At 38.3% G+C, this 25,032-nt stretch overlaps 4 protein-coding genes across 4 annotated transcripts; 2 read left to right on the forward strand and 2 right to left on the reverse strand.

Moving 5' to 3' along the window:
• Window positions 1–4,507: 4,507 nt before the first annotated feature.
• LOC117632354 lies at window positions 4,508–5,447 on the reverse strand. The gene has a single exon (XM_034365802.1). It carries the CDS (start codon window positions 5,347–5,349, stop codon window positions 4,777–4,779), a length of 573 nt encoding a protein of 190 aa, XP_034221693.1. The 5' UTR covers window positions 5,350–5,447; the 3' UTR covers window positions 4,508–4,776.
• Window positions 5,448–12,273: 6,826 nt separating this feature from the next.
• LOC117632518 (WEB family protein At2g38370-like) lies at window positions 12,274–15,366 on the forward strand. The gene is given in 3 exon segments (XM_034366016.1): window positions 12,274–12,610; window positions 13,572–13,641; window positions 13,644–15,366. Coding segments are annotated over 3 exon segments (1,665 nt in total). The 5' UTR covers window positions 12,274–12,454; the 3' UTR covers window positions 15,083–15,366.
• Window positions 15,367–16,248: 882 nt separating this feature from the next.
• On the forward strand, window positions 16,249–19,957 carry LOC117632306 (prosaposin-like). Its single transcript, XM_034365745.1, has 6 exons — window positions 16,249–16,378; window positions 17,274–17,375; window positions 17,531–17,739; window positions 18,003–18,200; window positions 19,239–19,298; window positions 19,524–19,957. Exons 2-6 carry the CDS (start codon window positions 17,285–17,287, stop codon window positions 19,686–19,688), a joined length of 723 nt encoding a protein of 240 aa, XP_034221636.1. The 5' UTR covers window positions 16,249–16,378; window positions 17,274–17,284; the 3' UTR covers window positions 19,689–19,957.
• Window positions 19,958–20,453: 496 nt separating this feature from the next.
• LOC117632052 (cationic peroxidase 1-like) lies at window positions 20,454–22,001 on the reverse strand. The gene is made up of 4 exons (XM_034365424.1): window positions 21,802–22,001; window positions 21,275–21,466; window positions 21,021–21,183; window positions 20,454–20,932 (listed from the first exon to the last, which is right to left on the reverse strand). Exons 1-4 carry the CDS (start codon window positions 21,847–21,849, stop codon window positions 20,541–20,543), a joined length of 795 nt encoding a protein of 264 aa, XP_034221315.1. The 5' UTR covers window positions 21,850–22,001; the 3' UTR covers window positions 20,454–20,540.
• Window positions 22,002–25,032: the final 3,031 nt, after the last annotated feature.

The raw sequence follows: 25,032 nt of genomic DNA on the forward strand, positions 1-25,032 counted from the left end.
CAGCACGAGAAGAAACTAGTACTTTCAGAGTGTTCGTGGAGGCAAGGCTAGTGACTTTTTTGGCATGACCCTCGAGCTTCCTTGTAACCTGCGAAATATATAAATCAAGGCAATGACAAACTTTTCGGGTTGGCTTCATCACAATATCAAGCATGATAATTTTTTTTTTTTTTTTTTAATTTATAACAAGAACAAACAAACTACCTCTTCTGAGTGGAGGTGGTGGTGAAAAGCAACTATACTGCCATCTCGGGGGTGAAAGCAAGACATGTCGCCGCAGGTGGCGGTGGCATGACTTTCTTCATCGTCTGCGTTTTTACGCAACAGATTTTTAAATATTTATTTCAAGAGTACAGCCGCTCGGTTATATTATTTATAAAATATAAGTACCCTGATCACTGATATTGCAACCTACTCAGAAGAAAAAAGAAATATTTGTTCTAATGCATAGTTTTAAGTTGTTAGATATAGTGTTACCGTCCCACACAATAATGATACGTACCGCTAAGACTAGTCCAATTTCAAAGCTGCCAAAAACGAAGCCGATATAGGCATTCTTGCAGACAACAAAGTCAAACTTGTCAACCTTCCAGAGGTGAATTGCGGCTTCATAGTCTATGACAACAAGCAAAGCCCGACTATGTGTTTCTGTGTCTGTATATTCCCCACGTCTGATTCAGTCAGGATTTCCAACTACTGATTCAACTTAGGCCAAACCAGACTGCTAACAATTACATATTACTTTTACAGGCTAAAATCTCTATTACTCCCTCTAGTAATAACTTTTCGACCACATCTTTCTCGTTTCAGGATGCAAAAAAACACATAATCAAAAGCCAAATTTCGTATAGCGGCCATCATAAATTGAAGCGAGTTCATAATTTAGCTTAAGTCAGGAAAATAAGAAGGGCCCGCCTAGGCGGCTGCCTAGCGCCTAGGCCAATTTTTCCAACAGCCTAACTGAACAAAAGCATAGTTTATAGGTTTTGAGCTCTAATTATGGACATCGTTACCGAATTTAACATTACAGAACAAAATCCACCACCTGTTCTACATTTCTGTGCATCATAGATCTTCCAAAATAAGCAAAATATAAAGATAATTTAGTTAAAACTACAAGTAATCTGAATGCATTCCACTAAAAACACGAAGCAGAGTAATTGGAGACTGAGCTTAGTGAAAAGAAAAACCTTGGGTGGAAGAAACTATGCCACCAGTCAGAGTCTGCGGCATTGGGCTCGACTGGAACCAAGCTTAAGTTTTTCTTCAATTTCCTATCTTTCTTGCTTTTCTTTGATTTCATGGGAGACCATGAGAGCTCAAATGAGGAATTGCCCACCTCTTTTTTGGCCTTGAACTTGAAGACTTTGATGGGAAGTGATTCAGTGAAGCGAGCTAGGCAGGGAGGGAAATGTAAAGCTCGTATAGCCATTTTTGGGCTTTTTAAAAAAAAAAAATATTTAAATGTATAGCCGCTCTCTAAATATAATATATTTAAAAAGTATAGCCGCTCGGCTGTACTTGCACTCCTCCCCCCCCCCCGGGGGGCGGGTTTTCTTTTGTCAGGGCTACAAGATCAGTTGGCTGCCTATATTCCATCTGTCATCTCTTTGAAGGAGTGTACAACAGCACTTGAGAAGCATGTGCTTGCAGTCGCCACATTTTATAAACTAGACACAGAAGAATCAGAGATAATCTCCATGTCTGTTTATACATTCCCTCTACAATGGGAAATTGGAGTGAGGTGATGATCCATTTATTAAAGCTTCAATACTCCCTTCTTTTTTTCTATCTGGAACTTACAGCTTTACTCCATTTATTTCCTTATCCATAATGGGTTAGCAGTTTTTGATTGGTCCTGCACATTTTCTATCCTCTTTTGAACCTGTATGAACTCTTCAAAAATCATCTAGACATGCACCCATGAGTTCTCACTAATGCAATTATGTTCTTTGCTTCAATGCCATCGTGTATGGTCTTCTAGCCATAAGCTTTTTATATTAGATCAATTGCGGAGCCATTATTTGAATATATGGTTTATCTTCAGAATTATGCAAGTTGTTTGTGGCTCCAGGATTCTCCTTTGAACTTCCTTTTATTTTACTTTGGAGGCCTCAAATTTCATATATATATTTTTTAAAAAGTGGTACTTCATTTTTGGGAAAGTTTATGGACAGTAAGCTGGTTTCTATCGACATTGGGCTGGACATGAATTGTTCAGCTTATGGCATGTTGCATGTGATTTCAATAGTTCAATGGTGCATGCGATTTTGGATATCATTTGAATTTGACACATCCATATTCCACCTGTATCCAGGATGACTTTCTGCATGCTGAAAGCTCTCATTTGGATGGAGATCAAGTGGCCACGGTATCAGATGGTGTTTCGGACTTGCAGGATCTACAAAGAAGAATTAAAGCTATTGAAAAGGCAATGGTGGAAAAGGAAAGGCATTTTTCTGCAAATCAAGTAGAAAAGAAATTCGGGGATGGGGTTGGTAACACTGAAGAAGCGTGAAATATCTGGCTCAGGAAATGAATTTCTGACAAAATAAATCATTCTTGATCAGCAATATTAATGAATTATATTATGTGATAGGTGAGGTTGACTTGTTACGTCTATTATTATGATAATTGAAATTGACACATCACATCTCACATAATGCCGTTCATTAATTTAAGATATGACCCTTTAGCATTCTCATTATCATTTCCGCCTATAACCAATACAACTTTATTATAAGGTAAGTCTAGTTAGTGAGGGTTTTGAATCAGAGTGATTTAACAATTGAATATGATATTACCTGCTTTTAATGGTTGCGGCTCTTTATTATACCAATTGTAATAAATAAAAATTGGTATGTATAGTGGCAACTGTTTGTAATTTATAAGTAATCTTGGTGTATTATTGTAATATAAAATTGAGTACTTAACTATTAACTTAACTAATTGAGTGTTAGTTGGATTGGATTAGACATTTGGTATATCCCAACCGAAGTGGTCCTAGATTCAAATTTGTGTGGTACTCATGTGTGTGCATGAGTTTCCCCTTCCCCCTTCCTATCTTTGGAAATTTAAAAAACAAAAAAATAAAAAAATAAAAACTATTAACCTAACTTGAATAGTGAAAATATAATTAACTAATTCCTAAAAGATCGTATTGACTTTGAGAAAAACCTAATTGGAGAGCGTCAGAGGGCTTTTCAACAAACCAGCCCAACTGGGCAGTAACCAAATACAATTAGACAGATCACTAAAAATATAGCCCACGTAACAAAACAAAACAGGCAAACAAAGGCATATATATATAGAATATCGCTATAGAATGTTTATTGAAAATGTGCAAGCTCGCACACAAGATGTGAAATAAATAATATTAAAAAACAAATGAGAAGAAATATAAAGCTGCAGGAAGTTTTGTCACATATTCAAATACACAATACGCTGTCGTAACCCTGATTCATATACACAATACAACAATTTGTCACATATTCAAATGGATCATCCATTAATACTTTGGGCAAGTGGCGTACGTCAGGATGTACTTGGAGCCATGTGTGTCTATAATATACCATGCAATGAATGGCCCGCGAGCACATGGAGATGAAGCACCAGTGGACTCACTTCACCACCACCAGAGGCTGCCGACAAATTAGATAAACAAATAACTTTTGCATATGTCTGGTTTGGTTGGTGGTTTCAATTAATCATTTCCATTTCGCTTCCTGTTTATGTTCTTGACCTTCCTCTTCATCATTCATTAAAATGCCAGGAATAAAATCTCCTTGTAGGCTTAGTAGGTACATGAAGTATAAATGTATATGGTGTACTACCCAGTACCCTACAGTACTATATTTGTTATTGATCTTTTTGGTACAATTATAGAATCCTATGCTTGGGACTTGAACACGGATGAGCCCCCACATACATATTGTGTTTTTTTAAAATTTTTTTTATAGAAGCGATATTGGGTAGAAGGAATTCGAACACAGGACTTCGGGTGCAGAGAAAACTATTCTTAAACACTTGAGGCACACAAGTCCCTTAAACATTTTCATGTTCTTGCTTAATTATGTGGGAAAGTCTAGAGATTGATTATAGAAAGGCAAGAAATTTTAAGGATGGCTAAATGGACTGATTAATTTAATATATATCTAACAAAACAGAGAATTAACATATGTGATGAGGACAAGGCAGAGCCAGAAAGATGCCAATCATCAAACCACGCTGCCATGCCATGCCACTATTGAATATATGGATAGGAACCTGTACCCATCTTTCCCTCACTGCATTAAATATTTAGCAGCCACGGACGAAGAAGAAAGAAAAAAAACTTATTCATAATTTGATATGATCAAGCAAGCACAAAATGTTCGCAACAACCAACTAGCTAAGCAACTAGATGCAATCCCTCTTTCAAAACCTACTCATACTCTCAAACAAAAATATGCTGTCTCTCTGGTAATATTTACTTGACTGATGATATGTTTTTCTGAACTTGCATATATAATGAAAAGCAAAAGGAATATTAATGACCTGAAATCGTACATGCATTCAGAAAGCCAATTGCTAGGTACTAGATTAACAATCTTAACACCACCATATATGTTTAAGCGGGAATCTTAGGCAGCAGTTGAGGTATTTACTACCACCACATTAATACATTCTAAACATTAATTAAGCAAAACATGAGCGAAGATTACAGAGCATCATCACTAGCTATAAGAGGTACCTTTGGCCCAGATCCATGGCCAAATATTGACATCATCAAGGCCATTAAGATTTATGGCAGCCTCGGTTGCCTCCACTGGTCACTCTGCTGAATCGAAAGCACAATGTTGAAGTAGGCGAGCCAGCATCCTCCTCTTCCTCAAAGTCTCCCGTGGAGTCAAACGATGAGCTTCTGCTCGAAAACCGGCTCCTCCTTCCATGGAACTTCCTTGTGCTCACTGGCACATGCATAGATGAATCTGATGAAGAAAACAATGATGAAGAAGGTGAGGAATGTGAAGAAGGAGAAGATGGTACATGGGTTTTCTTATTGAGACTTATTTTTGGGAAAAAGGTGTGTAAAAGATTGGATCTTGAGTGCTTTTTGGTTGGTTTTTGGAAGGAATTTGAATAGTACGAAGGAGGAGGAGTGAGAGGAGGAATTGGGTCATCACTGAATGTGTGTTTTGGGGTGCCAGGCTGAGATTCCCAGATGAATGGAACACTACCAGCCAGACCTCCATAGTAGACCTTGAAAGATGGATTGGCCATGGAGCTTTCCTTGGACAGAAGCCTAGAGAAGAACTTGTTTTCATCTTGGGATTTTTGAGGAAGCTCAGGGTTGCCAGTGTTCAACATCTTTGGCTCTTTGGCTCTTTGGCTCTTTGGCTCTTGAGTGAGTTAGAAGAAGGGGCTTCGACTTCAAGTGGTGAGAGAAGGTGGAAGTAGGAGAGGAGGCAAATTTAGTCCTCTCAAGTTGGGACTAAATAAATCCACAACACATCAAGTCAAACAAACATGATGCGTTCATAATATAAATTAATCTAACCATGTTGAGCAGGCATAATTACTAAATTGTTACTTTAATTACATGAAGTTTTCTCCGCAGATTTGTGTGATCAATCAAACGGATGACGTGGGCTCAATAGGGCCGTTGAATGCTAAATCAAGAAGAATATGTAGTTGTTGCAAGGGATATATCATTGGGTCTGAAATAACAAATCAGTAATTGGGTATCCATCGTTTGTGGTCCTTTGGCACTGTACTCCTGATTAAGGCTTATTGTTCGATTTTAATTAACTCTCTTCAGAAAATTTCTTAAACTGCCTTGCACCGCGAACACATCGGCCTCATACTAACTGCTAAAATATGAAAACTATGAGAGAATATTTTGTGAAAAGTGATAATCTGATGTATATTACTTGTGCATTTAGTCATAACAATTACAAGGATATATAGCAAATTGTACAGAAACATATATGGAAAGAAGTAATAACTACAGCCTAAACTACAGGGATTGCTGGATTAGAGAAGGAAACAGAATCAACTAAAGATCTGCAGCAATCTACTCCTATGATTGAGATTTGATATCGTAACACTCCCCCTCAAGTTGGAGAGTGAAGGTTCAGAACTCCTAACTTGCGAATAATCATATTGAAGGAATCTCTTCCAAGTGGTTTTGTGAAGATGTCTGCCAACTGGTGGGAAGAAGGCGTGTATGCAGTAGTAATCATCCCAGATTGAATTTTCTCCCGTACCAAATGACAGTCCAACTTGATATGTTTTGTACGCTCATGAAAAACTGGATTCGCTGCTATGTGTAGTGCAGCTTGATTGTCACAATGCAAAACAGCGGGCTCTTGAATATTGACTTGAAAATCTTGTAACAAGTATCTCAACCAAGTTATCTCACAAGTTGCATGTGCCATGGCTCGATATTCGGCTTCGACTGAAGAGCGTGAGACAACATTCTGCTTCTTTGTTTTCCATGATATTAGTGCGTCCCCAAGAAAGGTACAATACCCAGTGGTAGATCTTCTTGTAGTTGGGCAGCTTGGCCCAGTCAGAGTCACAAAAGGCTGTCAGCTTTAAGTTGTTTTCTGAAGGAAACAAAAGTCCTTGGCCGGGTGAACCCTTTAGATATCGCAAAACTCGAAGTACTGCCTCAAGGTGTGGCTTGCGTGGTTGGTGCATGAATTGGCTAAGTATATGTACTGAGTAAACAATGTCTGGCCTGGTTATAGTAAGGTATATGAGGCGCCCAACAAGTCTCCTATAGTGAGCAGGGTCATGTAACAAATCACCATCAGTTGGAGTCAGCTTTAACTTTTGCTCCATGGGAAAATCATATGGGCGTGCTCCGAGAAGACCAGCATCTTTTATAATATCCAAGGTGTATTTTCGTTGAGAGATGACAATTCCACGCTTGGATCTTGACACTTCAATGCCCAAAAAGTATTTAAGGTCACCTAGGTCCTTGATACGAAATTTTTCATGAAGGACTCCCATGAGAGATTTAATGGAGGCTGGATCATTGCCTGTAATTATAATGTCGTCAACATAAATCAATAAAGCAGTGAAAGATGAGCCATGTGACCTGGTGAATAGAGAGTAGTCTGCCTTGGACTGATTAAATCCCACCATTTTTATAGCGTTGGAAAATTTGGAAAACCAATTTCGTGATTCTTGTTTAAGTCCATATAGTGACTTGTTGAGTCGACACACAAGATTCTCCCCTTGTCGACGAAAGCCCGGTGGGGGAAGCATATATACTTCCTCATCAAGATGTCCGTGGAGGAACGCATTTTGGACGTCGAGTTGGTGAAGAGGCCAATGTCTAGCAGCAGCAATAGCAAGCAAGCATCGGACAGTGACAAGTTTGGCGGTGGGGGAGAAGGTCTCATGATAGTCAAGGCCTTCTTGTTGGGTGTAGCCTTTAGCCACTAACCGAGCTTTATAACGCTCAATGGTGCCGTCTGAACGATGTTTGATTTTATACACCCATTTGCAACCAATGGGCTTGTGACCATGAGGCAGGGACGTAAGGGTCCATGTGTTATTTTGCTCCAAAGCAGTAATCTCGGCAGTCATGGCTTGCTGCCAATTGGGGTCATTTGCAGCTTGATCATAAGACGTGGGCTCTGTTTGACCTGAAATAACAGCTAAGAAAGAATGATGTGCGGGTGATAGACGTGCATAAGAAACAAAATTTGACAAGGAATAACGAGTACCTTTCTTAGAACTTGGCATAGAGTCGGACAATGGAACTTGGGTATGCAACATAGCATGAGACACTTTATAATCACGATGCCAAATAGGAGGTCGTGTAGGACGAGTGGAGTGACGGGTTGGTTCTAGATGAGGAGATGGGTGAGCCGTCACCGAGGAATCTGGTTCTGTAGGGGCGGAAGCGATGGGAAGAGTTGGAGGAAGAGAAACCGGATCCGGCGAGGCAAGATGAGTGTCTTTGCAAGAGGAGTTATGGTGGTCCGCATGAATGGTGGAAGAATTATTAGATTCATCCACAGGAATGACAGAAGGTGACTCCTCCACTGAAGGATGAGATTGGTCCAGATGTTGTGAAACATCATGTTGATGAGGAGATGTGAAGGATGGAGTCATACATGGCTCATGAGAAGAGTCTATGCATGGCAAAACAATTGGGTTTGGCCGTGTGTCACCTGCAGAGTTTGAATAAGGAAAAACATTCTCATAAAAAATGACATCACGACTAGAGAAAAATTGTTTTGTGGTGAGATCATAAAGGCGATATGCCTTTTGCCCGACAGGGTAGCCAATGAAGATACAACGACGGGCACGTGAGTCAAATTTCTGGACAGGATGGACGTTTGTGGCATAGCAAAGACACCCAAAGACTCGCAAGTGATCCAATGAGGGTGCACGATCATAGAGTAGTTCAAAAGGGGACTTTCCTGACAACAAAGGAGTGGGCATGCGATTAATTAGATAGGTAGCAGTAAGGACACATTCACCCCAAAAGATTAAAGGAACATTTGAATGAAATCGTAAAGCACGAGCAACATTTAAAATGTGGCGATGTTTACGCTCAACCACTCCATTTTGTTGAGGAGTATAGACACATGTAGTTTGATAAAGGATGCCATGCTCCATAAAAAATGGGCGCATAGAAGCAAACTCGCTGCCATTGTCAACACGTATTGCTTTTATATCGCGATTAAATTGAGTACGAACAAAAGCATGAAAAGATTTTAATAATGGCTGAGTTTCAGATTTGAAGCGCATCAAATATAACCAAGTGCAACGAGTATAGTCATCTACAATGGTTAAAAAGTAGCGTGCACCATAATGAGAAGGAACTTTATGAGGTCCCCAAATATCACAATGAATTAAAGAAAAAGGTTCAGTAGAAGAAATTGAACTTCTACCAAAAGGCAATCTAGTTTGCCGTGCATAATGACATGCATCACAATGATGAGAAGAGTTAGAAGAAATAGCTGGATTTATTTTAGTAAGTAATTGTAGGCGAGCAGGTGAAGGGTGACCGAGACGTTGATGCCAAAAATTTGATGAAGTGGAAACGTGATTTGAGGATGGATGAGTAGGAATAAGGTGAATATAATAGAATCCGCCATGTTGTTTACCCAAGCCAATTGTCTTCTTCGTTGCCAAATCCTGCAAAAGACAAAAATCAGGAAAAAAGAGGACACAACAATTCAGAGATTTGGTAAGCTTGCTAATAGACATTAAATTAACTCTAAAAGAAGGGACACAAAGAACATTGTGTAAAGAAATATTGGAATCAAAAGACATGGACCCAATGGAATGTATTGGAGCGTTAGCGCCAGTAGGTAATTTAATAGATGAAAGAGTCGATGAAGAAGACGATTGAGAAAAAATTGAAGGTTGGGATGTGATGTGATCCGTTGCACCACTATCAAGAATCCAAACCTGTGAAAAATTATTGGAAGAAACTGAATTTTGAAAATCAGAAAAATAAGAACTTGCCAGACCAGTAATGTTTGTTTCCACGTGATTGGCAAAGGTGGAGCAAAACTGATCCATGATCAAGAGTAGAATTTTGAGATACAGAGAGCTCTCAAACAAAATAATAAAAAACGACCATACGGCTAAGAAGAAATCAAATCGTGGTGAAGATCCCAGAGCCTATTGCTCTGATACCATGTGAAAAGTGATAATATGATGTATATTATATTTATAATACAACGAAACCTGAATGGGCAAGTAAATAATAAATTCCTAAATCTATTTGCAGTAGGAAATCAGGAATTAAAGTAAATCAATTACAATTATAATATGAATTCTTGGTGTGTAAGGAAAGTAAGTCAATATCCACAAGTCACGCCAACACTCCCCCTCACGTTGGTGCATAGCTGTCGTCAATGCCCAACTGATCTAGTGAATTGTGGAATGCTTTACTGGAAATCGCCTTTGTCAAAATATCCACCAATTGATCCTCGGATTTCACAAAATGCGCAATCTGGTCCATGTGTCGGGGTCGTTAGTCGAGAAGTCATAATCTGTGCAGCGGAAGATGCATAGGATACAAGTTGAGTAGGAATTGGGATCGGAATCTGAGCCTGAGTCGAGGCCGGAGTCGGAGTCGAAATCAGGATCAGGGTCTGAATCAGAGACAAATTCTGGGTCGAGGTAGTCTTCGGAGTCAGGGTCGGGGTCGGGGTCGTCTTCGGAGTCGGGGTCTAGGTCGGGGTCGTCTTCGAAGTCGAGGTCGGGGCCTTCTTCGGAGTCGGGGTCGGGGTCGTCTTCGAAGTCGGGGTCGGGGTCAGGGTCGGAGTCGGGGTCTAGATCAGGTTCGGGGTCAAAGTCTGCATCTGTAGGAGCCGAGCCATCTGGGCACTCAACTCAACGATGGTTGGTGGAGAATGAGAGAATGAGTCGGTGGTGCTACCTCCATGAGGGTTGAAAAAATCATCAACCCCCATAACACTAAATAAAATAATCTCTATTACAATAGGACAAAATATAATTAATAAGTAACCAAAACTCTAATGAAATAAGGACTCACCAACACTAACAACCCAAATGGAGGCCTATAATTTAGCTGGTAACATAATTATGTAACATTTAAAGATAAGCACATATTGGATGTGAAAGAACGTGCATGAGCAATTTGACCTTTGCGTAGTAAAATGGGTCTTTTGATGGATAGAATTTGATTCGTGCATGACATGATGCATACCCTTCGTCGAACCCATGTTCAACACACCTTCTTTTGTCAAACAAGTATCATGCCACAATAAATTATGTGCATTCTTAGAGGAATTGTTCAAAGTCTTAAGTTCCTGGCTCTAAAGTCGCACTCATGTAATTATTATTATTTTTTGTATTTTGGACGGTCACAATTATTTAATTATACCAAAGTCTTTAATAACAGAGAGACTAGAATCTTGCCCGTAAACAAAAAGGGTGGTTTGTTCTATTTGTCCTAATAATTCAGTACTGACCCACATCTCGAAACACTTAAAATCACTTTTACTAATACCGCTTTTATTAGAGGCAAGTAATGTTTTCAATAAAAACCCCCTTACGTACTATGATCATATCTCTACTGACTACTGGTATTTGTATATAATTATTTGAATTCCTTTTGTCATAAACAAAAACATAATCTAATCTCTTTATGACGAAAAGCAAGAAAGTGACATGAATTTATTAGATTTCAGTTGCATGCAGCATGCCCTCATAACTCTCTCTCGATCAAATGGCTTCTGTGGTCGCAACTGCTACACGCCTAAAAGTTGGTGAAGCCAAAATTGCCATTTTGCTATTTGCTAGGACATGTGTTTTCTCTGTGTGGAATTGTCCCTTTCATTTCTTCAAAGGATGAAAGGGAGGGAAATCTTTTAATTGGGCCTGCGTTTTTAAACTTTGCGGCCCACTCTAAACTCTCATAAGAAACGGACCACTGACATGTTTCCTATTTTGGACATGGAACACATGAATTCAATACTTCGGCCCAACAGAAGTAAATTCAAACTCATACTTCGCTTTTTACAGTGTATGAAAGTTGAAACGGTAACCTCAATACCTCATAATGTTCCTTGAGGTTAAAGTGACAACAAAGTTGGTTTGCACACAAACCCACAATGACACAAAACAGTTGATAAAGTGAGAGTGAGAGACAATATCAACCAAACTATCTTTGGTTGGTTCCACTTTTATGTTCTTTTTCTTTTTAGTAGTATTCTTTTCTTAATTCCTCACTTATATCTAATTCATTCTTTTAATGTATTCAGTTAGTTAGTATTATGTAGCTACTATTGTACCGCATTTATAGACTTCTTCTGAACTCTTTATACGTAACGTCACACGTATTTCTTAAAGATATGACATGTTGAGAAAACAATAACAGCCCAACAGCCCAAGCCAAAGAGGACAAAGTGCTTTTTCTTAACGCGCTTTTATGATTACCCAGAAGGCAGAAGCCCGTTAGGTGATATGGCTTTTTGTTGCCGTTGAAAAACGAACGACACTCGCGCGTACAATGCCCCCACCATTTTCAAAAATCAATGCGCATATCACTCCATTACATTTCCCTCCTTTCCCACGTGTCATCTCAACTCATCTCCGGCCTTTCCAATAAGGCCCATAAAAACAGCATTATATCTCCTCATCTACTCCTGCAACATCCGTAAAACACTCCAAACCTCAAGGGTAACTATGGAACTTCAAATAATCCAAACGTCTCTTTTGATTTTTGGTTTTTTATTTTATTTTTATGTTTCCCTCTTGTCTCGATTTTGGCTATGTACTAATAGCCGTGCTTCTTAGGTTTGTGTGACTGAAGACTCTGAGCTCTGCTCAAACTATAACCAAACATCATTACTTGCTAATTTTATCTCCCACCAAACTCCTTCTGTTCATAAAAAGTCTTGCGTTTCTGAAAGTTTGGATCTTTGTTTTTCATTTTGTTGGGATTTCATTTCAGTTGTCGGGTTTTAATATGGAGCCTGATTCGGGTTTGGATGTGAAGAAGGAGAGGGTTTTCAGGGCAGAGATCGATACTTCAGCTCCTTTTGAATCGGTGAGGGAGGCAGTGAGTCGATTCGGTGGAATCGGTTACTGGAAACCCTCTCAGACTAAGCCTTCCGGGCCTGAGGTATGCTCCCGCTTACTTTCTTTCTCTCCAGACGAATAAAGATAGGGTTTTTCTTTTGGAAAATTAAGAAATTGGGAATGAGGTTTTATTTTAAAGCAGAAAAATTACATGGATTGGGATTTCTGGCCAAGGTCAGGAGGAAGTTTGAGTTAAATGTACTTTTGTGTTCTTTAAAGTTGGTTGTTGGTTCACATTGTTAATTGTAATGGAGGTGCACTCTCACATTGAACAACCCAAGTGATCCGTTTGCTTCCAAACATAGTTTCACTTTTAAAGAAATTTGTGACTGTCAGTTTGTGTGCCAAAGAGTATGCACTAGCTTATTAGGGATTAGCTGTCTGTTCCTGCCATTGTTGGATTTTATGGCTTTATGGCTCAAGAAGATCCCGCAGGATAATCTTTTCGTGTGGAGAAAACCGGGGTATTGTGTTTACTTTAGTCTCAAAGCAATAGTGGATTATGTCACTGTAGGGGACTCAAGGTTTTGGTTTGTTCCATAATGTAGTGTTTTCTGATACATCTTGCCATATATTAGTATGTAATTCCACTGAAGGGGAGATTACTAAGTTGTAACTCTGGGCTCTTTTGGTGTTCAAATCAATTTTTAGGGTACCCATTTTATAGAATTACTGGACCATGACCTCCTAAGACCCTGATTCTCTATATATTTCCTGTCATAGAGAGACTGGCTGTAACTCCTTAAGCCCCAGATTTTCTATCTTTCTGCATCCACAACTTCATGAATGAGAGTGGTTACTTGATAACCGAAGCTGGCTTTGTACAGTTAAATTTTCTGTCTTTTTTGTTCTGCTGATATCTCTCGTATAAGTGTTTTTCCTTCTTTATAGTAATTATTTCTTCCCCTTCTGTTTAGTGCTTACCGAGATGCTAAATGAAGCATGGTTTCTCGTTTTATGTGTTTAATAACCTTATCGTATGGTGACGTTTCTCCTATTAACAGCATGACATGGAAGAGGTTGGCACTGCGAAACTGGAGGAGCAGGCTTTACAGTTGGAGAAGGATCTCACTTTGANGAAAAGGAAACTCTGGATGTTCTAATAGAACTTGAACAAACTAAAAAGGTTATTGATGAGTTAAAAAAGAAGCTACAGAAAGAAGCATCTGAAGTGAATATGGCCCTTGAGACAAATAGAGGTAAGGAATACATGACTCCAGTGGTAAACGAAGATGATAAGGAAAACCATGGGAATGAGGGTGGTCGCCGTAATTCAATGGAAGGTGTGACTCCATGCCCTTCTTCAGCTCCAGGTTTAATCTTAATGGAATTGAAACAGGCTAAGTTGAACCTTACCAGGACTACCACTGATCTTGCTGACATTCGAGCTTCTGTTGAATCATTCAACAAGAAATTAGAGAAAGAAAGAATCATGCTTGAGAAAACCCGTGTGAGGTTAACATCAAATTCTTTGAAAGTATTGTCTCTTGAAGAAGAGCTAAAGAAAACAAAACTAAAGCTGCAGTTGGCAAAGGATGCTGAAACTAAAGGTGGTCCTGATAATTCTTTAGATATTTCAAAGGAGCTTCACCGATTGAGTTCTGAGACAGAGCAGTTCAAAAGAATGGCAGAAGTTGCAAAGTCAGAGGTCGTGAGAGCAACGTCCGAGATTGAACAGACAAGAACTAAGATAAAAACAGCTGAAATCAGGTTGGTTGCTGCCAGAAAAATGAAAGAGGCAGCAAGAGCGGTAGAAGCTGTTGCTCTTGCAGAGATTAAGGCTCTATCATACCACGAGAGTTCATCTGGAGATTCATTGCAGAAGCATGACAGAGTAACTCTTTCATTTGAGGAATACTCATCTCTAACTTGCAAAGTTCGAGATGCAGAGGAACTTTCTAAGAACAGGGTAACAGATGCCATGCTTCATCTTGATGAAGCAAACGTATCAAAAACAGAAATCCTGAAAAAGGTAGAGGAAGCAACTGAAGAAGTCAAAACCACTAAAAAGGCATTGGAAGAAGCTCTGAACAGAGTGGAGACTGCAAATAAGGGGAAACTAGCAGTTGAAGAAGCTCTTCGCAAATGGAGATCCCAGCATGGTCATAAAAGACGTTCGGTACACAACTCTACCAAGTTCAAAAATCCACACCCATCTAATCATGGGAGAGATCTGCAATTACGTGACGTAAATGGTCTGAATCTTGTTACTGATGGGCCAATACCCGTTCTGAGGCCAACCTTATCAATAGGACAGATACTAAGCAGGAAGCTGCTTTTGCCAGAAGAGGTTGAAATGGAGGTGGCTGGGAAAAGCCCTGTAAGGCAAAAGATGTCACTGGGGCAAATGCTCCAGAAACAAAATGGCGATCAACCCTTTTCTAGGAGGTCTGAGAGGGAAAGCAATGTCAGGAATTCTTCTGCTAAGAGAAAGAAGTCTGGATTTGCTCGATTCTCACTACTTTTGACAAAGCAAAGCAGGAAAAAGAAGAAGCCAACTCCAAACTTGAAGTGATTCAGCTTTGTCAATCAGCTGACCTCAATCAAGAACTGACTTTAGTTGTGTGTGTGTGCGCTCGTGTTTTTCCCCTCCTCCGTCTCCGATTGTTCTTGCTTAAGAATTGATTTGTTTCGTTTAGATGGGAGTTGTTCCCAGACTTCTGGTTTTACTTATTATCTATATAGCCGTTATGTATTGGTTGTGTTTGTAAAAGACGCGTATCTATCTAATGCTAAAACTCTTCTCTAGAGGAGCGATGTTTAATCTCTTCCCAGAAAGGTGTACAAACAATTGAAGATAGGCTTCGAGATGGATAGTCCAAATTTGTGGTAATTGTTCCAAGTAATCTAATTGTTTATTAACTTCATATGGTGGTCAATGTCAGTCTTGCCTTGTGCCAAAAAAAGTATTGTGCTTTGTCCCAAAAAAGCAATTGTTGGTAGAGATGTCAGAGCCTGTAAGAGCTAATAATCAATTGGTTTAAGAAGAAAACCAATTGGGATTCATCAAGCGTGCAAATTTGACCAAATTACGATATAAAAGAATTCATCAAAACAGGCCAACTTCCATTTCAAAAGTTATAACCCTATTTCATCTTATTGATGATTTAATCCTTTTTATTTTTTTATTATTTATTTTTTTTATAATGTGTTTCTGAATAATTTTCATCCAAACAAGAAAAAATAATGGAACAAAAAATACTTCTTTGGAATATCCCCTAGTACTTCTTAAGATAACTCACAAACCGTATTAATAAAAACTTGTCAAAAGAGATGAATCTGCACAATTGTAAAATATGAATTTAAATAGAAAATAATGCAATTTTCAATTTTTTTTTTCACTACTTTGAATAATGATGGGTTGATTGGAATTTGTTTTTCACCCAACATTGAGCAAAAATGGACAGAAATACCCTTGACACTGTGAAAGAAATTGGCTGAATTTGTGACTTATCCTTAAATTGCTATAATTATGAAACTATAAGGGCATAATTGACCAAAATAAAACTAACTAAAGGTAGGGGAGGAAAAAAAAAAAGAGATAAACTACAAGGAAAAAAAAATAACTTTTAGATAGAGAAAAAATCCCCAATTCTAATTGATAGGCAGGAGATCACAACTTCCAATGTGACACGTTGGAAGCAGTCCATGTGGCATGTTGCTTAGCACAGAAGAAGCCAAACCCAGATAGGCAGCTGTATAAATACAGGAAGCAAGCAACCACCAACGACAATTCAACGCATCGCCAACCCCTCAACACTCGAAAGGAAAGAAGCGGAATTTCAAAATCCTGCTTTTTCCACAAACCCAGGTAAATATATCTATCCATCTATCAATCTCCGATTGTTTGGGATTTCAATTCTGCTCCCTTTCTTTTTTTTCCTGCATCGAAAATCGTTAGATATTTACAAGTATAACTCCAAATCCTGGCTCAAACTTGTTCCTTGTTTTCTTTCGCACGTTTTCTCAGCAGAAAGCACCAAGCTGATTTTTAAGATTTTATTTTATATCTCTCTATCTAGCTTTTTTGTTTTGCTTTTCCTTTCAATGTTTTCGGCATGTCTGGTATTTGGTTATGTATGATTGCTTATTTCGTTGTTCTGTTTCTATGTCGTTGACAAAGTTTCTTGCTTTTGGTCTTGAAGTAAGGTTGTGTTTGTTTGGTTGTTGATGTTATTGCTGTTATGTTTTAACTAGTAATATCATTTCAATTGGGTAATCACCATAAACATGACTAGCAAATCCAAAGAGTGGTGAATTCAGCTTCCAGTAGACTTTAACTAGCTTTTCCTTGCCCAATTTGGTTTGATGAATTCAGCTTGATTAAAACTTAGACAGGTGTGTTACAAACAGTATTGAAGTGAGTGATGAATAGAGGGCTATGGCCCTTATCCTAGTTCATTGAGCCCTTGTTGTGTTTATATCTAGTGCCATAAGACAATAATTTCCCAGTTTTAAAAGGCACAAAGTGTTCTTAGAATGTAAATAGAATGAAGTCACAAAATTCTGATTGGGTCTTCTATCTATTCTTGAACCTTGTTTGCACCTTAAGCTCTCTTGTTACTACATTAAGATTATCTCAACGCCACTTTCTTAGGTTTCTTTATGTTGTGAACTTGCATGCATGATCAATTATGGGCTGTCGTCGTTTCAAGTACTAAATTTTTTTTCATAGAGGGCCTTCTTATGTTGTTGGATGATTGCAGCTTCAGGCACCATGGATGTGAGAGTTGGGGTCTTAGTTCTTTTTGTGCTGGGAGCTAGTTGGGCCGGTGATGCTAGACAACTGGCAAACCTAAATTTACCAGGTAAAAAAATCCGCTTTCCAATGAGACTGAAAGTGGAACATGTTTTTGGTAATTCAATTGTCATTGAAAATCTAGGGTCCCATTGACACCTCAATTTTTCTGGAGAAGTAATTGCAAACATATTGCTTAACTAATAGCTTTACTCTCTGATTCAGTTACAAAGACAGCCCACCATATTCAAGTGGTGGAAACTCAAACTTTACAAGTTTCTGGGGATGAATTTGTTGGGAATGATAATGTGTGCACATTGTGTGAGGAGTTTGCTGCCCAGGCACTTGATTACCTTGGTGAAAACAAGACCCAGACCGAGATCATTGAAGCCCTACATCAGACCTGCTCTCAATTGGGCTCTTTCAAGCAGCAGGTAGTTGCCTTTTCTAATTGCGACAATAGTTTTGTAAAAAAACTGCACAGAAACTAAAAGATGTGTCTGGTTAACTGCAGCCATCCCCAAAATTGTTTCTATTGGTTTTTGAGCATGTCAGTACAAATTTACAAGAAGTTTTATAGAGTTCTAATACGCTATGAAATTTATTTTTATAAGAAGCTTTATAGAGTTCTGATCCTGAAAAAAACATCCTGAATGTCTATTTTCTTTTTCTTTCTCTTTTTCTTTTTGTGGGACAGTGTGTCACTTTGGTGGACTATTATGCTCCTCTCTTCTTCTTAGAGGTCTCCTCTCTACAACCTAGTGAGTTCTGCCGGAAGGTCAACCTCTGTCAACAGGTTGCTTTATTTTCTTCACAACTCCGAGAGGATAGCTGTGGATTATGTCACCGTGCTGTTTCAGAAGTATTGGTTAAGTTGAAAGATCCTGATACACAGGTTCGTATGTGCACTCTTCATTTAACTAGAAGAAACGTAATTCTGAATTTATCATATTTTGATAAGTAGCTCTTAATGTTTACTTTTCTTGACCTTGACTTGCCCACAAAATTTATGTTTTTTTTGTGTGTGATTGATTATAATTACCATTATCCTTTGGAACTTACAAGATGGAACCCTGTGCCAGTTTTATAGAATCCTCAAGCTTTAGAAGAAAACTTGAAGCCGTCCATACATCAATCTAAATTCGTATTCCTTCTTTATTAATCACTGATATTTAGTTTGTATCCAAAAGGTCACAAACTACTGCACATGTGAATTGAGTTAAATCATGTACCACGCTTGACCCATGCTAGATTGCTGTTATTGGATCCATCTAAGGCCAAATAAATAATAAATGACTCTAAACCTGAAATGCTTTTTATCCTCTTATTGGTAGCTTTTCGTAATCTCCTTCAAGCCCTCTCCAAATCTTGGAAAACCTCCACCACCACCCTTTGCAAAAAGTAGAAGGATATTATAAAGTATACAAAGAGAGGTAGAAACTGTTTTGTAAATGAGCAGCCACTACTTAGATAGACTGACAGATTTGGTTGAGTTGCAAAGCTTACAGATTACACTGGCAGCTTTGAACAATTGTGTGGAATATTTATCAGGATTTGGGATGTATGTTTTCAGAAATGCTTCTGACTGCAAACGTAGATGAGATACCAATACAATTTTGGTATATATGAGTAATATAGTGATGTTATAAATGCATTGACTTTAAGGAGAACTAAAAAGATGTACCTGAATCCTGAGTGAAAACTTAATAAGGAACTTTTCAGTTGGAGTGTGGGTAGAACATACTGCTGGAATTTCTCGATTTTAGCAACGTTGCAATTATTTCTAGTGAGAAATGTCTATGATTACTTATAGTATTACATTTCTTATTGGAGATCCTTCATTCATCCATATACATTCAGAAATGTTATATTCCATGAGCCAAGTGGCTTGATTCTACCTTGACAACTTAAATGCTCTTTCTTTTTCTGTCAGCTGGAGATCATTGAGTTGCTTTTGAAGGCGTGCAATTCGGTGGAGAATTATGCCAAAAAGGTGAGGACAATTAAGAAAATTAGTAAATATCTATAGTGTTTTTTTACCAGAAAGTTAGCTTTACTAAAGATTTATTGGCCCCATAATGTTGGACTAGAATATAGCTAGAAGAGAGATTTTCATGAACGGCTGATCAAACTGAAAGTTGATATTCATCATTCAATGTAGTTTCACTGCATCAGGACGTTCGTTTAGTTCTTCTAATATCCTAAATTTTTTTGGCAGTGCAAGAGGATCGTTTTCGAATATGGACCGTTATTTCTTGCCAATGCAGAGCAGTTCCTTGAAACAACAGACATATGCACTACACTTCATGCCTGCAATTCGAGCGTAGCTAGTACCGAGGAAGCATCGCCAGTGACAGTTGTAACCATTCTGTCTGACTCTTAGTCTCGGCAAAAAAGAGATACTGGAATGATGGAGGAATGATGTATCCATTCTGTCTTGACTGTCCGAATCTTAGTCTTGGCAACAAAGATACCCCGGAACGGTGTGCCTACCACTTCACTTATATGTATTTTTACACTCCCACGTGCTTGCCTGCGTGCCTGTGCTATTATATATTTGTGACTGGACATATGATTGAACATTTGTTGTAAAATATGTGCTATAAAACTCAAATGCTTTTATGAAAATGTTTGATCCTGAAACTTCAACTTTCCTTGTGGTGAAATCGAAAAATTACGAAACAGGTCAAATCCATTTCCAGCTCTCATAATCAAAACAATCATGCATGTATAAATGACTACCCCATACACAAGTCTAAATAAGTGTGAGACCAGAAGGTTCGAGCGATGCCAAGTACATGCTTTGGTGTTTCTTCTTTGGGAAAACAAATTAAAGAGAAGAATTGGTAGGGCATTTTGTTGGTTTCATGAAGCTTCCCTTGCTGGCCTATTTCCAAACCCACGTGTTTTTCAAGTGGTTTGAAAAGTCCAGTGTCCAATCTTTGTTTCATAGTTTGGCACAATGAAGCCTCGTCATATTAGACTTGGATTTCAATCCTTTTAAATAATTTATCAAATTAATCCATTGTTATATGAAACATCCAATCCGACAGCAGAAGTGTCTCATCCCAAAGGATCCAGTTAAAAAGAAAAGTGGCACATCTTTAATTCTAAATTCTAATCATATATTGAAATCTCGAGAACTATTGGTGTAATTTATCCATATTTCTAGAACAAAGCATATTATTTTCAAACCAGCCAAGCCAAGGCTAAGCTGTAGTTCTTAAAACAAGGTCTAGTTGACCTTTCGACAGTTTGTTCTAATTTGACCAATGGAGCCCGTCAGAGGGCTAAGGCGTCCCATCTTGTTCATCGCTTCGGCAAAGTCTTCCATAAAACTGGCAGCATTTTTGGCATACGCATCCACCGCCGTCTTTGTGAACCCACCACTGTATAGCTGCTGGTCTGAGTGCAGCAGCCCCTTCTGGCTCATCACATTCTTGAAGTAGGAACTGTCGAACGTGGTCGGGGTTGTGACGTCAAGCTCAGACATATTGTTGTCGCCTGAGCCACCACTACCTGGGCACTTTGCTCTCACAGCTGCTGCAAACGAAGCGTTGATGTCGGTGTCGTTGTAAAGCCGTCCACGGAAGAGTGCACACCTCGCTTGTCCTATAGTGTGAGCACCTAATCAAACAAGAAAAAACCAAACAGTTAAAGAGATTGGTTTACTAATTAAATTAATTAAAGACATGAAGCATGACAGAGGCTATACCTGAAAGAGCCACCATTTCTTTCACGGTGAAACCCTTTTTAGAGAAAGCCGCAATTAGCTTGGTCACATTGACGAAGGGGCTGGGGAGGTCCTCCGTTGCGGTCACGTTTGCAGCGGTGGAGTCTCTTCTGCCCAATGCCACTGTGTAAGTGGGTCCACCCAGCTGATTATAACAGAATGGAAGAGATTAGAAGAGAAGAGGACATTATTATGAAGCCAATTATAGGAATTGAAGGAGATTGTTGGCGGCTTACTGCAACAATGGAATCCCTGGCAGCAACGGCCAGGATGTCAGCACAGGAGACCATGTTGGGGCAGAGGCTCTCCAATTCAGCTTTGATATTGTCGATTACCTCAAATCCTCTGAGAGAATTGGCATTGGCCGCTGACGTTTTCTCTCCTTTAAAGGTTGCCGCGTCGTCCAAAAGCAACGATGCATCACATCCCTGTCATTCAATAATCAAACTGGTTACGTATAAAAAAAGAAAAAAGTACATATGCATAATGCATGCATGTATTTCATAGTATTAATATGTCATCATGTCAATAAACATATTTTGCACAAAAATAAACTAGTCCTAATTTACTAAACGTGTCTGAAACTGAAAGTAAGGGTCAAAGCAGATAGATGAATTGAATGTACTTGAAAAGTAAAAGAAACAGAGACGAGAAAGGGTTCCAAACTATTTCGCATGTCGACAAGCGAATGCCAAGTTGTGTAACTAAGACTTAACATTTAAATTACTCTAGATTAGAACAATACTATCGATCGAGAACTTACGTTAACAAAACAATCGTGGAAATGCAGACGGAGCAAGGAAGCTCCCATGCGAGCTTCTTTGTACACCGCTGAGTCCACTGCAAATTTGATTGTGGACAGGGCATTGGGGCAGTTTTTGTCATAAAAACTAGCGGATAACTCAGCAGAAGCTACTCCTCCAAGTCCAACACCAACAATGAGGAGAAGAACAAGTGAAAAGGAGAGTTTGAAGGAGAAGGCTTTGTAGCAGCCCATGGCTAATTGGCTTGATGTGAGAAGGCTGAGAGAGATAACAAGAGAATTATGTATAGCAAAAGAAGAATCAAGGCTTCAAGGCTTCAAGGCTTGCTTAATGTGATGAAGTGCGAGGTTTCAGACCCAACGTATTTATAGGCCGCCCAGTGGCTAATTGGCTTGATGTGATTAAGTGCTTGGACATGCTATCAATTGACACAATGTAACCAAACGAATTTACCTATTTACGATCAACGTTTAACACTTAGTCCTCACCTCACCCAAACGACGAATAGGGAATTAGGTGGTAGACTTTCTAATATTGGAACATTGGCATATAATTACATAATATATTTGCCCCATTGCTCTTTGTTTTGTTTTGTTTTTGTTTTTTGTTTTTTTTTTTTGTGGTGGGGGGTTGTTCGGTTGCATTTGTCCCTTGGCTAGTCTTTGTACCATTAAATTTTCTCATGTTTCACACAAAAGTTGTTACGTTTGGATTTTGCTAAGCCAACTATCTTTTAATCAAACCTAGATGGTAAGATCCAGTCGAGTGCTCAAACCAACTCTACCGGCTTAAGAACCCGCTTAAGAAAGATAGGCATGATCCAATTCCAGTTCGTGATATATTTTTTTAAAATTATTTTTATTACAACCCCTAGCTAGCTATAATACTACATTTTTCTGATGACTTTCCTCATTGAACTCTAATTTAATCAGTTTTTAACTTGAACAGCCTCCAGCTTATCTTTAATCACCACTTAGATGGTAAGATCCAGTCCAGCACTCAAACCAATTTAAGTTAATGACAGCAATGTTTAACAAGTTGGAGATGCTATCCAGTCAAGTAATACTAATAACCAAATCAACTTACGACGATCAACGTTTAACAATTAGTCCTCACTCAAACGACCAAAAAAGAATAGGGCATTAGGTGGTGGGACTTTCTAAAGCTGGAAAATTGGATATTAACAATTGATGACTGCTTTGAGTTTGAGAGCAACGTTTAACAATTTACGATCACGATTCACATGCATGTTTATGCTCAAACCCTTCATGGATGGAGAGGTGCCTTTATTTAGAAAACCTACCCAAAATTTCCCACTTTGAATTGTCCTTCAATTCTTCAGAATTTGTTGGGCCTGAACAGCGAGAGCCTCGAAAACTTATATTGTTTAATTTCTTTTTCTTTATCCCTTTTATAATTTAGTTGCTCTAGTCAATTATCCAGGGTACTACGAGGTATATGTGACCCTTATCCTATTCAAAAGAAATATTCTTCTGAAAACGATCACGTGGTATTAGGGAAAGACTCAAACTCCTTCATACTCTTTGATGTATCTTATTGTAAGCGTGGAATGAAACTCCAAGTTTAGACTGAGTAATTATAGACTTCATTTAGGTGTCTCAAAGCAGTGATATGCTAATTATAAATAAATAATTGGAGGTCAAGATAAGCCCTTTGTCTGTTGGTGCTTTGAAAATTTGAATTACTTTTGACATTGGCAAAATCTGACCATATTGGTGCCTGTGAGAGGGAGGGCTAAGGTTTCCCATCTTCTTCATAGTTCATACCATTGGCAAAATCTGCCCTGCGTATTTCTCATGTTTTACATTTTACAACTGAAGCAGTAGTTCAATATTGTTCTCAAGTAGATTGATCTGTCACAAAATGTCAATCGCTTTAGCTACTTGTCGCTACCAATTTCTCAATAAGGTAGCTACATTGTCAATCGACTTATTCAGACAGATTTGGGGTGTGAAAGTTTAACTTTTACTTAAGAAAATTCAACAAGGTCTCTTTTTTCAGACAACACGGTATTCTAAAAACGAACAGGGTTAGATATATATGATTTGTTCTTTTTGCCTCAGCCCTTTTCAAATTCTTGATTTCATATATATGGTGTGAATATTAATTTCACATTTTAAAGTTATTATCTTACTATTTTGGCTGGCTCACTTGCTGTTTGTTCGTTGATGAGCACTTATTCGATATTAACAATTCATGACAGCTTTGAGAGCAACGTTTAACAATTTACCATCACATACATCTTTATGCTAATATGTCATGGAGAAGTGACTTCAATTAGAAAACCTAATTGTTTGGTATGAGTCATTCTATAGTGAGGTCCTTATATTAGCCCTTATGTGAGGCTCTATCTCTTAACCGTTGGATCAAATTAGTTAGCATGATCCAACGGTTAAGAGATAGAGTCTCACCTAGGGGCTATATATAAGGCCCTCACTATAGAATTATTGTGTTTGGTATATCACTAAATTGAGCCAGACTGCACTAAACTTAAGTCCAGTCCGTTGTTCGGTACATTGGACTGGACTGCATTGGACTTCAATTTTTTTTAATAAATTAATTTTAATGTCCATTAGATTATTTAACATCATAAATAATTATTTTAAAAAACATTCACACAAAATTGAAAATAAGAAATTCATGTGAAGATACATCCATAAAAAAGTCCAAAATTCTCAAAATTAATAATAAATACAAAAAGCTAGGACAATGAAGGGGGAAAAAACCCATGTTAGCCAAATGAAAATGCAAGGGCCTTATGCATCCTAATCAAAATCTGCATAAACCTATAGCATTGAAAGTAAAGTCTAATACTGAAATCCTAATTGAGAAAGCAACAATTTGACCAAGGAAATCATGATATCATGGCATGCAGCCTAAAAAAGCAATGAAGTGAAAAAATGTAGGTATTAAAAAAGAGCACGGCTGTTGAAAAAACTAAGAAGCATGAAAGCAAAACCTTGAGAACTCAATCTGCAAAGCTTGCTATATATGATTGAGGACAATATAGAACCAATTACTAATTACAACACTTCATTCCGATGTTTGACAAATAGCAAAAATGATCACACAGAGAATCCAAATTGATTTAGCACGTTCAATGGGAACACTTTTAAAAGAAACCAACAAGAATTTGCGACTACTCATGCAAGTTAAAGACAAAATCCTAGAAGAAGCATACACATCAGATTCAATTGAAATCAAATGAG

The sequence above is a fragment of the Prunus dulcis genome, chromosome 6 (genome assembly GCF_902201215.1).
Source record: "Prunus dulcis chromosome 6, ALMONDv2, whole genome shotgun sequence".
Lineage (NCBI taxonomy): Eukaryota > Viridiplantae > Streptophyta > Magnoliopsida > Rosales > Rosaceae > Prunus > Prunus dulcis.

Excerpts from the sequence above, each read along its gene's own strand:
- LOC117632354 (XM_034365802.1), bottom strand. The coding sequence starts at position 5,349 with ATGTTGAACACTGGCAACCCTGAGCTTCCTCAAAAATCCCAAGATGAA.
- LOC117632306 (XM_034365745.1), top strand. The coding sequence starts at position 17,285 with ATGGATGTGAGAGTTGGGGTCTTAGTTCTTTTTGTGCTGGGAGCTAGT. Across the intron at positions 17,376-17,530 it reads GGCAAACCTAAATTTACCAG|TTACAAAGACAGCCCACCAT; the intron begins GTAAAAAAATCC and ends TCTCTGATTCAG. Across the intron at positions 17,740-18,002 it reads TGGGCTCTTTCAAGCAGCAG|TGTGTCACTTTGGTGGACTA; the intron begins GTAGTTGCCTTT and ends TTTGTGGGACAG.
- LOC117632052 (XM_034365424.1), bottom strand. The coding sequence starts at position 21,849 with ATGGGAGCTTCCTTGCTCCGTCTGCATTTCCACGATTGTTTTGTTAAC. Across the intron at positions 21,184-21,274 it reads CCAGGGATTCCATTGTTGCA|CTGGGTGGACCCACTTACAC; the intron begins GTAAGCCGCCAA and ends TGTTATAATCAG. Across the intron at positions 20,933-21,020 it reads AGAAATGGTGGCTCTTTCAG|GTGCTCACACTATAGGACAA; the intron begins GTATAGCCTCTG and ends TTGTTTGATTAG.